At 42.0% G+C, this 11,867-nt stretch overlaps 1 protein-coding gene and 1 long non-coding RNA gene across 2 annotated transcripts in view; both read right to left on the bottom strand.

Annotated features, from left to right (window-relative positions):
* LOC127908301 (uncharacterized) overlaps window positions 1-611 on the bottom strand; it is a 1,911-nt gene extending 1,300 nt beyond the window's left edge. The window contains exon 1 of the long non-coding RNA XR_008066749.1: window positions 1-611. This exon is cut by the window's left edge and continues 776 nt beyond it. This is a non-coding gene — a long non-coding RNA (uncharacterized LOC127908301).
* Window positions 1-10,575, bottom strand: part of LOC118396044 (ovochymase-2) — a 17,588-nt gene extending 7,013 nt beyond the window's left edge. The window contains exons 1-12 of the mRNA XM_035790185.2: window positions 10,521-10,575; window positions 10,359-10,454; window positions 9,974-10,125; window positions 9,585-9,780; window positions 9,456-9,488; window positions 9,149-9,239; window positions 4,630-4,769; window positions 3,722-3,862; window positions 2,746-2,876; window positions 2,055-2,148; window positions 1,246-1,377; window positions 970-1,026 (exon numbers count right to left, since the gene is read on the bottom strand). Of these exons, the coding sequence (XP_035646078.1) occupies window positions 970-1,026; window positions 1,246-1,377; window positions 2,055-2,148; window positions 2,746-2,876; window positions 3,722-3,862; window positions 4,630-4,769; window positions 9,149-9,239; window positions 9,456-9,488; window positions 9,585-9,780; window positions 9,974-10,125; window positions 10,359-10,454; window positions 10,521-10,575 (1,318 nt within the window). The remainder of the gene's footprint in view (window positions 1-969; window positions 1,027-1,245; window positions 1,378-2,054; window positions 2,149-2,745; window positions 2,877-3,721; window positions 3,863-4,629; window positions 4,770-9,148; window positions 9,240-9,455; window positions 9,489-9,584; window positions 9,781-9,973; window positions 10,126-10,358; window positions 10,455-10,520) is intronic.
* Window positions 10,576-11,867: the final 1,292 nt, after the last annotated feature.

Here is an 11,867-nt window from a genome sequence, read left to right as displayed (position 1 = left end):
TTTTCTTCTTTTTCACTTTCACTTACTTAGCTAGCTTCTGCATAAGCTACAGCTAGCTAGCACCGCAGTGCATAAAATGTGCTGAGTAGTTGACACAAAGAAAGAGAAAGGCAATAGTTGTACAAATGAGAGAGAGAGTTGGCTATATTTAATTTTCTTCTTTTTCACTTTCACTTACTTAGCTAGCTTCTGCAGCTAGCTAATTTAGCCCACTCAAACAATCGGCTCAAACTGAGAGGAATGCTATTTATGTTAGCTAGCTGGATGAGGCTATCCAACACTGGAACTCTTCCAAGTCAAGGCAATTTATATAATGAATTGCCACCGGTGCGCCGGTGTAACAGCTAAACGGCTTGCTTTACGCTGTAATGCATGATTGTAGCGGGTTCACTAGTGTATTAGTTCCATTAGCTATGTTGACTATGCCGTGTCTTATGCAAACGTCTAGCAACGCAAAGGTTTCAAGTTTGATTCTCATCATAGACAATTTTAGCTAATTAGAAACTTTTCAACTACAGGACTTACTCATTTTTTATCTACTTTACAGCTACTTAGCAAGTTAGCTAACCGTAACCCTTTTAACTAACCCCTCCCTTCCCTTAACCCTAACCTTAACCCTTCAACCTAACTCCTAAACTTAACCCTAACGCTAACTCCTAGCCTACCTAACGTTAGCCAGCTAGCTAGAATTAATAACATATAATACCTTTCGCAAAATCATATCATCTAGTACGTTTTGCAACTTCGCAACATGTTGTACCTTCCCAATCTTAAACGGCACTGCCCGCCACTGCTTAAAGGTAATAAACAAACGTTTAGTGTTAATTCTACTAAGCTGACATATGGAATTGTTTTAAGATGGTTATACCAAGGATCATTTAGCTATTTGATTTAGAATATAAGGGTCCCTTTAGGTATGAAAAAAAGGTGCAGAAGGAAAGCCTGGTCTAAGGACAACGCATAACCAACCTGGCAGTGAGTGTTGAAAGTGAACAGTGTCCTCCTCTGACTCCCCGTCCAGCAGGTCTGAGTAAAGAGTCAGATTGTCTGTGATCAGCTAGCATGACAGAACAGCCAAATGTATATAAAGTATTGAAGGATTTATCCTAGCATGCAACAGTTATGAAATGTAAAATATTGTTAACGCATGATATGTTATAGAAAGTTTCATGATAACCTGATATGTGGGCTTCTTATGGTGAGTAATATGAATGTGTGGTTTATGTGTGTCGGTGTCACACTCACCGATCTTACTGATGAATGACACGGTGGCGTGGAAGCCTCGGTAGGTGACTGTGCTATCAGAGGTGAACTGGAGGACCATCACGTTGTCATAGCTCAGGACGGGGGGAGGCACATTCCTACCACACAGCACCGCTTACACAAGGACACAAACATTACCCTACTTGGTGTGTGTGTGTGTGTGTGTGTGTGTGTGTGTGTGTGTGTGTGTGTGTGTGTGTGTGTGTGTGTGTGTGTGTGTGTGTGTGTGTGTGTGTGTGTGTGTGTGTGTGTGTGTGTGTGTGTGTGTGTGTGTGTGTGTGTGTGTGTGTGTGTGTGTGTGTGTGTGTGTGTGTGTGTGTGTGTGTGTGTGTGTGTGTGTGTGTGTGTGTGTGTGTGTGTGTGTGTGTGTGTGTGTGTGTGTGTGTGTGTGTGTGTGTGTGTGTGTGTGTGTGTGTGTGTGTGTGTGTGTGTGTGTGTGTGTGTGTGTGTGTGTGTGTGTGTGTGTGTGTGTGTGTGTGTGTGTGTGTGTGTGTGTGTGTGTGTGTGTGTGTGTGTGTGTGTGTGTGTGTGTGTGTGTGTGTGTGTGTGTGTGTGTGTGTGTGTGTGTGTGTGTGTGTGTGTGTGTGTGTGTGTGTGTGTGTGTGTGTGTGTGTGTGTGTGTGGTGTGTGTGTGTGTGTGTGTGTGTGTGTGTGTGTGTGTGTGTGTGTGTGTGTGTGTGTGTGTGTGTGTGTGTGTGTGTGTGTGTGTGTGTGTGTGTGTGAGTGCCATACAAGTCAAATCCATTTGGATAGGTTTGGTTGACTATTGATCTTAGGGACAGATTCTGTACCTATCTCCTCTTTTGTATCCACATCTCCAAGAACAGTCAGCGAGTCATATTTGCAGTCATCCGATTGCTCCAGTTCAAAGTCATCAAAGTCAAGCTGCAAGACAAAAGACAATCAAATAAAAAATGAAAAAATGAAGGAAACAGCATCCTTCACTCATCTTAATTTCAACAAAAAATGTGGCAAGTGCATTTACAGTGTTGCAGTCTGTTATTATTGTTATTGTTTAATCAAGGTGAGTATCACATTCTTTCCAGTACATGTAAACTGATCCCATCCACACCAGAGACTGAACGAACTATCACTGTGTAGGCAGAGTGCCAACATGAATGTATTCATGATTCCACTGGGAGAGATCAGTCTCTGGGGTATCCCTTCAGTCACATCGGCCTTGCTACATGAGAGGACACAATTATATATATATATATATATATTTTTTTTTTTAACCTTTATTTAACTAGGCAAGTCAGTTTAAGAACAAATTCTTATTTTCAATGACGGCCAAGGAACAGTGGGTTAACTGCCTTGTTCAGTGGCAGATCTTTACCTTGTCAGCTCGGGGATTCGATCTTGCAACCTTTCGGTTACTAGTTCAATGCTCTAATCACTAAGCTACCTGCCACCCTAGGACAGGACAGTACACAAACTATTACAACCCTTACTGCATAAGAAGTACAGGTCAACATGTGTCACCTTGACAACGTGACCCTTGGGGGCGTAGATGACCCAGTGGCAGACAGAGTCGTTGCTGTAGGATTGTGGGTAGTTGAGACTGTGTACGGCCCTCTGATCCTGGACCAGAGCCACGGTGCCACATCCCGACGCTGCACAAACACAAAGGACACATTATCAGCCACAAGCCCTGCCCTCTCTGTGGCTCCATACTCACACTGTCACACACTTAACCCTTGACAATACATGTGCATCAGTGCAACACAAACACTGTCCGCCAGGCATCTTGGCTCCTATCGCTGACCCACGTGGTGGTGTAGTTACAGTGCAGGAGTGTGTGTTTTCATCACAGAACCTCTGCACCTCATTACCAGGTCATGGCACTGCCTTGTGCCTTCCTGGCTGCTATGTAACTATGGGAGAGTCAGCCCCATGAGCATGAATGTGTGTGTGTTTTTGTGTGCGTGATAGCGTGTGTGTGTGCATGAGTGTGTGTGTGGGTGTGCGTGCGAGTGAAAGTGCATATGCCTGTGTGTGTCTGACTAGCAGCAGTTGGAGGGTGTGAGGCTCACAGGGTGGAGGGCTGTACTGGGATTGAAAGAGAGAGTAGGGAGCCTCTATCATTTGTCAGGAACTCAGAGCAACTAGACACATCCTGTCAGCAGACAGGGTGATGAAACATCAGACCCAGCACACAGCTCTGCCCTGAAGGACCCTGCATAAAAACAACGTATTCTATCATCAAGTCACAAATGCAATACACAGCTATTTGTAGTACAGACAGAGAACATGATAATTATTTAACAAAAAACAAATGCTGTGAGGATCCATCCGTTAGTGTCAGACTATGTCTTTATAATCGCAATGCACACACAGTAATGATGACATACTACTCCCTAAACCAGTTTAACCTGAGTTCTGAGTTGTTCTATTCCTGAGCTGGGGGGGTTAGGCTTGGTGAGCCAAGGAAGCGTGGGTTGACGTAACGGTTACTCACCAGGCACAGAATTTCCCTCGACACCTCGGAATCTAACAACAAATCCGCTTCCTGTTCCACTGACATCAGACACAAATTGGAGAGAAGCACTGTGGGAGTCGATGAGCACTGGGGGCGGGGGGGTGCTGCCACAGAACCTCCCTAAGAGACAGCCAATGGGAGATCACAAAGTCAAACCCCCCCCTTCGACTGGTGGGAAAGAGAAAACTAGGGAGACATACAGTACCAGTCAAAGGTTTGGACACACCTACTCAATCAAGGCTTTTCTTTATTTTTTGCTATTTTCTACATTGTAAAATAATAGTGAAGACATCAAAACTATTAAATAACACATATAGAATCATGAAATAACCAAAAAAGTATTAAACAAATGAAAATATTTTATATATTTTTTTATATATATATTTTATATTTGAGATTCTTCAAAGTAGCCACCCTTTGCCTTGATGACACACCTCCAGGCTTTCTAAGGAGAGTGATGGAGTGCTGCATCAGACGATCTGGTGACCTCCACAATCACCCGACCTAAAACCAATTGAGATCGTTTGGGATAAGTTAGACCGCAGAGTGATGGAAAAGCAGCCAACAAGTGCTCAGCATATATGGGAGCTCCTTCAAGATTGCTGGGAAAGTATTCCAGGTGAAGCTGGTTGAGAGAATGCCAAGAGTGTGCAAAGCTGTAATCAAGGCAAAGGGTTGCTACTTTGAAGAATCTAAAATCTAAAATATATTTAGATTTGTTTTACACTTCTTTGGTTACTATATGATTCCATATGTGTTATTTGATCTTTTTGATGTCTTCACTATTACTCTACAATGTAGAAAATAGTAAAAATAAAGAAAAAGCCTTGAATGAGTAGGTGTGTCCAAACTTTTGACTGGTATTGTACAGCAACCTTATCTCTCACCAATAGGCCTCCCTGAGTCTGCACCCACAGATACCATGAGTTGGTCACTGTGACAGAGGGTGTCATTCTCCATGTCGATTTCCAAGAATTCCAGCAGAATACTGCTCCCTATAGGAACGCTAATGGACCAGGAACATATCCTACGAGAGAGAGAGAAAGATGTTTACTGTAATGTAATTTAAGCTTTCAACCGATATAAAATATTTGTAGATACATAAATGTTTAAAATCCATAATTGTTATGATTATTTATTTGAATTGCGTGCTCTCCAGATTCACCAGAAGTTGTCCCACTAGCGGGACGCTTAGCCTTAATGGCCTGCATCAAAGTCAGATTAGGATATAAAGTTGAAGGACTAAATTTACATACACTTAGATTGGAGTCATTAAAACTAATTTTTCAACCACTCCACCAATGTCTTGTTAACAAACTATAGTTTTGGCAAGTCGGTTAGGATATCTACTTTGTGCATGACACAAGTCATTTTTCCAACAATTTTTTACAGACAGATTATTTCACTTATAATTCACGATATCACAATTCCAGTGGGTCAGATGTTTACATACACTAAGTTGACTGTGCCTTTAAACAGCTTGGAAAATTCCAGAGAATTATGCAATGGCTTTAGAAGCTTCCCATAGTCTAATTGACATAATTTGAGTCAATTGGAGGTGTACCTGTGGAGGTGTACCTCAGTGCCTCTTTGCTTGACATCATGGGAAAATCAAAAGAAATCAGCCAAGACCCCAGAAAAAAAATTGTAGCCCTCCACAAATTTTGGTTCATCCTTGGGAGCAATCTGAAAAGGCCTGAAGGTATCACGTTCATCTGTACAAACAATAGTACGCAAGTATTTTCACCATGGAACCACGCAGTCATCATACAGCTCAGGAAGGAGACACGTTCTGTCTCCTAGAGATGAACGTACTTTGGTGCAAAAAGTGCAAATCAATTCCAGAACAACAGCAAAGGACCTTGTGAAGATGCTGGAGAAAACAGGTACAAAAGTATCTATATCCACAGTAAAACGAGTCCTATATCAAAATAACTTGAAAGGCCACTCAGCAAGGAAGAAGCCACTGCTCCAAAACCACCATAAAAAAGCCAGACTATGGTTTGCAACTGCACATGGGGACAAAGATCGTACTTTTTGGAGAAATGTCCTCTGGTCTGATGAAACAAAAATAGAACTGTTTGCCCATAATGACCATCGTTATGTTTGGAGGAAAAAAAGGGATGCTTGCAAGCCGAAGAACACCATCCCAACCGTGAAGCACAAGGGTGGCAGCATCATGTTGTGGGGGTGCTTTGCTGCAAGAGGGACTGGTGCACTTCACAAAATACATGGCATCATAAAGCAGGAAAATTAAGTGGATATATTGAAGCAACATCAGTCAGGAAGTTAAAGCTTGGTCGCAAATCGGTCTTCCAAATGGACATTAACCCCAAGCATACTTCTAAAGTTGTAGCAAAATGGCTTAAGGACAACAAAGTCAAGGTATTGGAGTGGCCATCACAAAGCCCTGACCTCAATCCCATAGAAAATTTGTGGACAGAACTGAAAAAGTGTGTGCGAGCAAGAAGACCGTACAAACCTGACTCAGTTACACCAGCTCTGTCAGGAGGAATGGGCCGAGATTCACCCAACTTATTGTGGGAAGCTTGTGGAAGACTACCCAAAATGTTTGACCCAAGTTAAACAATGCAAAGGCAATGCTACCAAATACTAATTGAGTGTATGTAAACTTCTGACCCACTGGGAATGTGATGAAAGAAATAAAAACTGAAAATTGTTCTCTTTACTATTATTTTGGCATTTCACATTCTTAAAATAAAGTGGTGATCCTAACTGACCTAAAACAGGGAATTTTTACTCAGATTACATTTCAGGAATTGTGAAAAACTTAGTTTAAATATATTTGGCTAAGGTGTATGTAAACTTCCGAATTCAACTGTAAGCCAAGGACTAGATAAAGTGTATTTTTACTACTACTTTTTGCTACTACTTTCACCACTTTTAGTCTTGAAAGCTTTGGATGTTTACTACACTGTGGATCCTTAAAGATCTGGGGTGTGAACGATGCTGAATGGGTGTAGACAAAGAAGGGCTCTTCAGTAAATGTACCAAAATATTCACGGGCCATTTTCTTAAAAGTGGGGTTATAAGTTTATCAACTTTCAAAGCAGAATTACTTCCCCATTGTTCCTCAACTGCAGTGTATGATATAACATGTTATAGCTCTGAGTCAACTCTTTAATCTAATGTAAAAAACGTCATTTCGAAAATTGGTCTACTCACAAAATTGTCTGTGGCGTCCGAACGGTTTGGCCTACAAACTATTTTTAGCCCCCTATGGAAGGATGACACTCATGAACACAATGGTTTTGTTAGTTTTTCTCTACGTCCCCCTGAAGTTGGTTTATCCAATCTGTCAACTTCTGTCTGTAGCATCAGAACAGTTTGGGCTACATGTGACCCCTCTGATGTACAACAAGCACATGTCAGTTATTTTGCTAAGATGCCCCCAGGCCTCAGAAGACTCGTCTGAAGGTCCCCTGGTACCAGTCCAGAAAATTAATGGAAGATATATATGTAGATAGTTTAGTTCCCGAAAATAAGGGGTTAAATACATGTAAAAAAACCAAAAACAATAAATGTTTCCTGATCTTTCTTACATCTCTCAGATATAGGGTAGACACTTCGGAACAAAATTCCTTTAGATCTATTTTTGTTGTTCCATGTAGTGAATCTGTTATTTAATGCGTTCATATGGGCTAATGGCAGTAACATGCTGACCACACCGCTCGCGTCGTGTGCGCGAGCGTTGCATAATAAATGTACAAATACATGTTATTCAATCATTGCACCCACACTGCTCGCGCGCACCAACGAGCGTCTGCATTGCCAAGCGCTAAAATAGAAGTCAGTTCTATTTGTGATGCTGAACACCGTGCAAGTTCTGCCTCTCCCATCTCCTCATTGGTTTATAGAAACATATACCCATGTGCCATCTCCTCATTGGTTATTGAAAGATGAACTGAGGTCAGTCGGTCAGTTATGGTAATACACCTTATTATGAAAGTTAGATGCCAATCGCCATATAAAGTCCAAAGAAGAAAAGGCCTGGAAGGAGGAGAGATGACTAGAAACGATTCGGTTGACTGTTTTATGTGTGGATTAATTGTTGGAGTAGAGGACCTTGTGTATTTCAGGTAAAATAACAACTCAACGTTTATATCCCAGGACAAGTTAGCTAGCAACAGCAAGCTCGCTAAATAGGACAAATTAGCTAGCAACTGCAAGCTAGCTAGCTAAATTACCATAAATGTTTAATGCTTTTCGACCTGTCCCCAAATGTAAGTCGCTTTGGATAAAAGCGTCTGCTAAATGGCATATATTATTATTATTATTAATATAATTGGTACAGAGATTGTTTTGATATTTCAACCTGCGTATCGTGATCCTGTTTGGTGTGGGGGGACAAAATCAATTTGCGCACGATGGCGGATGCGGGCGCACCTCTGTTTTGGGCATGGAGTAAGGCCAAATACCTTTTCATCAAATAATTTTGTATTAAATGTGTTGATACTTCAAGGGAATGCCTTGGTTTAGACAGGGCTTAGACTCTTATGGATTAAAGTTCTGTGAACAATTGGAGAACATGACTTTAAATAGAACCACGAGGAAACCTGAAGAAATTTGGTTGTTGGAGTACTGAAATTCCCGCAGAAGAACATTGTTTCTTAAAGTTCTCAGAACTATTTGAGAACATTCCCAATGTCAAACCATTCTGAGAACTTTCCTAGAACATTACAAAAAAACGACATTAAATGTAACCATGTTTGAACTTTTAGGAAGCATTCTGTTAATGTAATTAAAGGGATACTTCGGGATAATGTCAATGATGCCCTTTATCTACTTCCCCAAAGTCAGATGAATTTTAAGTCTCTGTGTCCAGTATGAAGGAAGTTAGAGGTAGATTTGCGAGCCAATGCTAACTAGCATTGCTAGTAGATAACCATACACTTCCAGTCATTGCGCTAACACTCGTTAGCAATTGCATTACACTAGTGGTAGTTAGCAACTTCCTTCAATCTGCACGCAGAGACATAAAAATGGTATCCACACGTTCCTGACTCTAAGGAAGTAGATTAAGGGCCTCGTTGCCAAAATCCTGAAGTATCCCTTTAAATAGCAGGACAATTTTGTCAAGTTCCTACAAATGTGCTGAGAATGTTCCAAAGCCAAGAAACTATGCTTCAACATTTCCAAAAGTTGTGGGAAGGTTGTCTGCAAAATAACCATAGGAAACCCCCTCTCACCAAGCTCTAAGAAACATATGGTTGTTAGAATGTTCTGTGCCAGCCGGGGAGTGGTGAGGGAAAATTGGTCGGAAAATAAATAGTCCTAAAAGCATACTTAATTCAAGGGCATTCAATGAGCGCATTCAGTTCAGCACAGCTCTCCCTCACTCCCCGTCTGCAACGGGCCTGTGCACTGACACTGGATTACACCCACTCATTGTTGTTGTAGAGATGGCCTGAGAGGCTTGGGTTTCTGATGAGACCCTCACTACCGCTCACAAGCCCATCCCTCACACTGCACAGTCCTGCAGCACAGTACACACACACACACACACACCATCAAATACACTGTCCAAAGAGTGCGATAACATCATACAGTAAAAGGTTAATTGTACAAATTGCATAAATGAGCTATTGTGTAAAAATGTAAGTAGCTATTTAGATGACAAAGAGGACATGGTCGCAGTTCCAAAGTAAATGCATTGTGGAATTGATATACACGAAGAAGAAATACAACTTACTTGAGTTGGGCCTTTGGTTTGGGTTAGCATCTGCTGTTGAAGCAAACACAACAACACAATCATTTGTTAGACCATCTGTTATACAATCTGTTATACATATCCAAAATTGATTAAAAAGTGTTAGATAACCTTCTCTGAGTTTCATCTTGATCCAGGGCAGGAGCATCTTGACGTCAGTGAATACCCCCGGGGATCCTCTCTTGGCCGACGACTTGGCCTTGTTGTTGATCCAGCTACGGCCACAACCTTTCCCCCAGGAGGTGACCCCTACCACGACCCAGTGGCCGTCCTCCCTGGGGCAGATCAGAGGACCCCCAGAGTCCCCCTGGAGATGGGAGAACACAACATTATCTGATACGGGACCTCTCAAAGGAATGATGAGAAGTCTATGGACAGATATAACCCCATTTGTTCAGAGATCCTCCACCAGAAACTGGACAGAGATCACTGAATCATAATAACACTGTGTTATAGATTTTAAGATCAGTCAGACAGCACTGTGATGTAGTCTACTGTACCTGGCAGGCGTCCTTTCCTCCTCTCTCTGGTCCAGCACACAGCACAGTGAGGGCCTGCTGTGTGGGTCTCAGGGTCTGGAGAACATACTTGCACTTCGCTGGCTCCACCAACTCCAGCTGCACCTCTCTTAGAATGGCAGGTAGAAGACCGCCTGAATGTGAATACAGTGGGTTTCCATTAGCCTGATCCCAGATCTGTTTGTGCTGTCTTGCCAATTCCTTATGGTCAAACCATGGTCATAAGACAGCACAAACAGATATGGGATCAGGCTAGGTCTCCATCATCAAAACATCAAACATATACAGGTGAAGAGTAAAGTATCCATGTTGATGTGTTAGTTTGAAGTTAATGTCAACCTGAAGGTAAAGTTCATCTGGGCCTTACGTTCTTTGGTCCGTCCCCATCCACTCACAAGGCAGCTGGTCCTGGGTGGGAAGTTCTCACTGGGCAGAGGCAGGCATATGGGTTGAACACAGGGACCTGCAGAGGATGTTAGCACAGATATTTTAGAAAATATTTCCTACAGTGACAAGAATAATGTCTGGCCAAACTCCGTCAATGACATAGACATCATAATGTCCATAAAGGGTGGGTTATACATTGGGGCAAAAAAGTATTTAGTCAGCCACCAATTGTGCAAGTTCTCCCACTTAAAAAGATGAGAGGCCTGTCATTTTCATCATAGGTACACTTAAACTATGACAGACAAAATGAGAAAAAAAATCCAGAAAATCACATTGTAAGATTTTTTATGAATTTATTTGCAAATTATGGTGGCAAATAAGTATTTGGTCACCTCCAAACAAGCAAGATTTCTGGCTCTCAGAGACCTGTAACTTCTTCTTTAAGAGGCTCCACTGTCCTCCACTCGTTACCTGTATTAATGGCACCTGTTTGAACTTGTTATCAGTATAAAAGACACCTGTCCACAACCTCAAACAGTCATACTCCAAACTCCACTATGGCCAAGACCAAAGAGCTGTCAAAGGACACCAGAAACAAAAGACCTGCACTAGGCTGGCAAGACTGAATCTGCAGTAGGTAAGCAGCTTGGTTTGAAGAAATCAACTGTGAGAGCAATTATTAGGAAATGGAAGACATACAAGACCACTGATAATCTCCCTCGATCTGGGGCTCCACGCAAGATCTCACCCCGTGGGGTCAAAATGATCACAAGAACGGTGAGCAAAAATCAAAGTAACAAAGCCTACCATCAGTAACCAATACGCCGCCAGGGACTCAAATCCTGCAGTGCCAGACGTGTCCCCCTGCCAGGACGACTGATCCATGTAAAGGAAAGAATGAATGGGGCCATGTATCGTGAGATTTTGAGTGAAAACCTCCTTCCATCAGCAAGGGCATTGAAGATGAAACGTGGCTGGGTCTTTAAGCATGACAATGATCCCAAACACACCGCCCGGGCAACGAAGGAGTGGCTTCGTAAGAAGCATTTCAAGGTCCTGGAGTGGCCTAGCCAGTCTCCAGATCTCAACGCCATAGAAAATCTTTAGAGGGAGTTGAAAGTCCGTGTTGCCCAGCAACAGCCCCAAAACATCATTGCTCTAGAGGAGATCTGCATGGAGGAATGGGCCAAAATACCAGCAACAGTGTGTGAAAACCTTGTGAAAATGTTTGACCTCTGTCATTGCCAACAAAGGGTATATAACAAAGTATTGAGTTAACTTTTGTTATTGACCAAATACTTATTTTCCACCATAATTAGAAAATAAATTCATAAAAAATCCTACAATGTGATTTTCTGGAATTTTTTTTCTCATTTTGTCTGTCATAGTTGAAGTGTACCTATGATGAAAATTACAGGCCTCTCTCATCTTTTTAAGTGGGAGAACTTGCACAATTGGTGGCTGACTAAATACTTTTTTGCCCCACTGT

Source organism: Oncorhynchus keta, chromosome 17, assembly GCF_023373465.1.
Source record: "Oncorhynchus keta strain PuntledgeMale-10-30-2019 chromosome 17, Oket_V2, whole genome shotgun sequence".
Taxonomy (NCBI): Eukaryota; Metazoa; Chordata; class Actinopteri; order Salmoniformes; family Salmonidae; genus Oncorhynchus; species Oncorhynchus keta.
The sequence above is the reverse complement of the archived record's forward strand: the minus strand, read 5'-3'. Positions and strand labels throughout refer to the sequence as shown.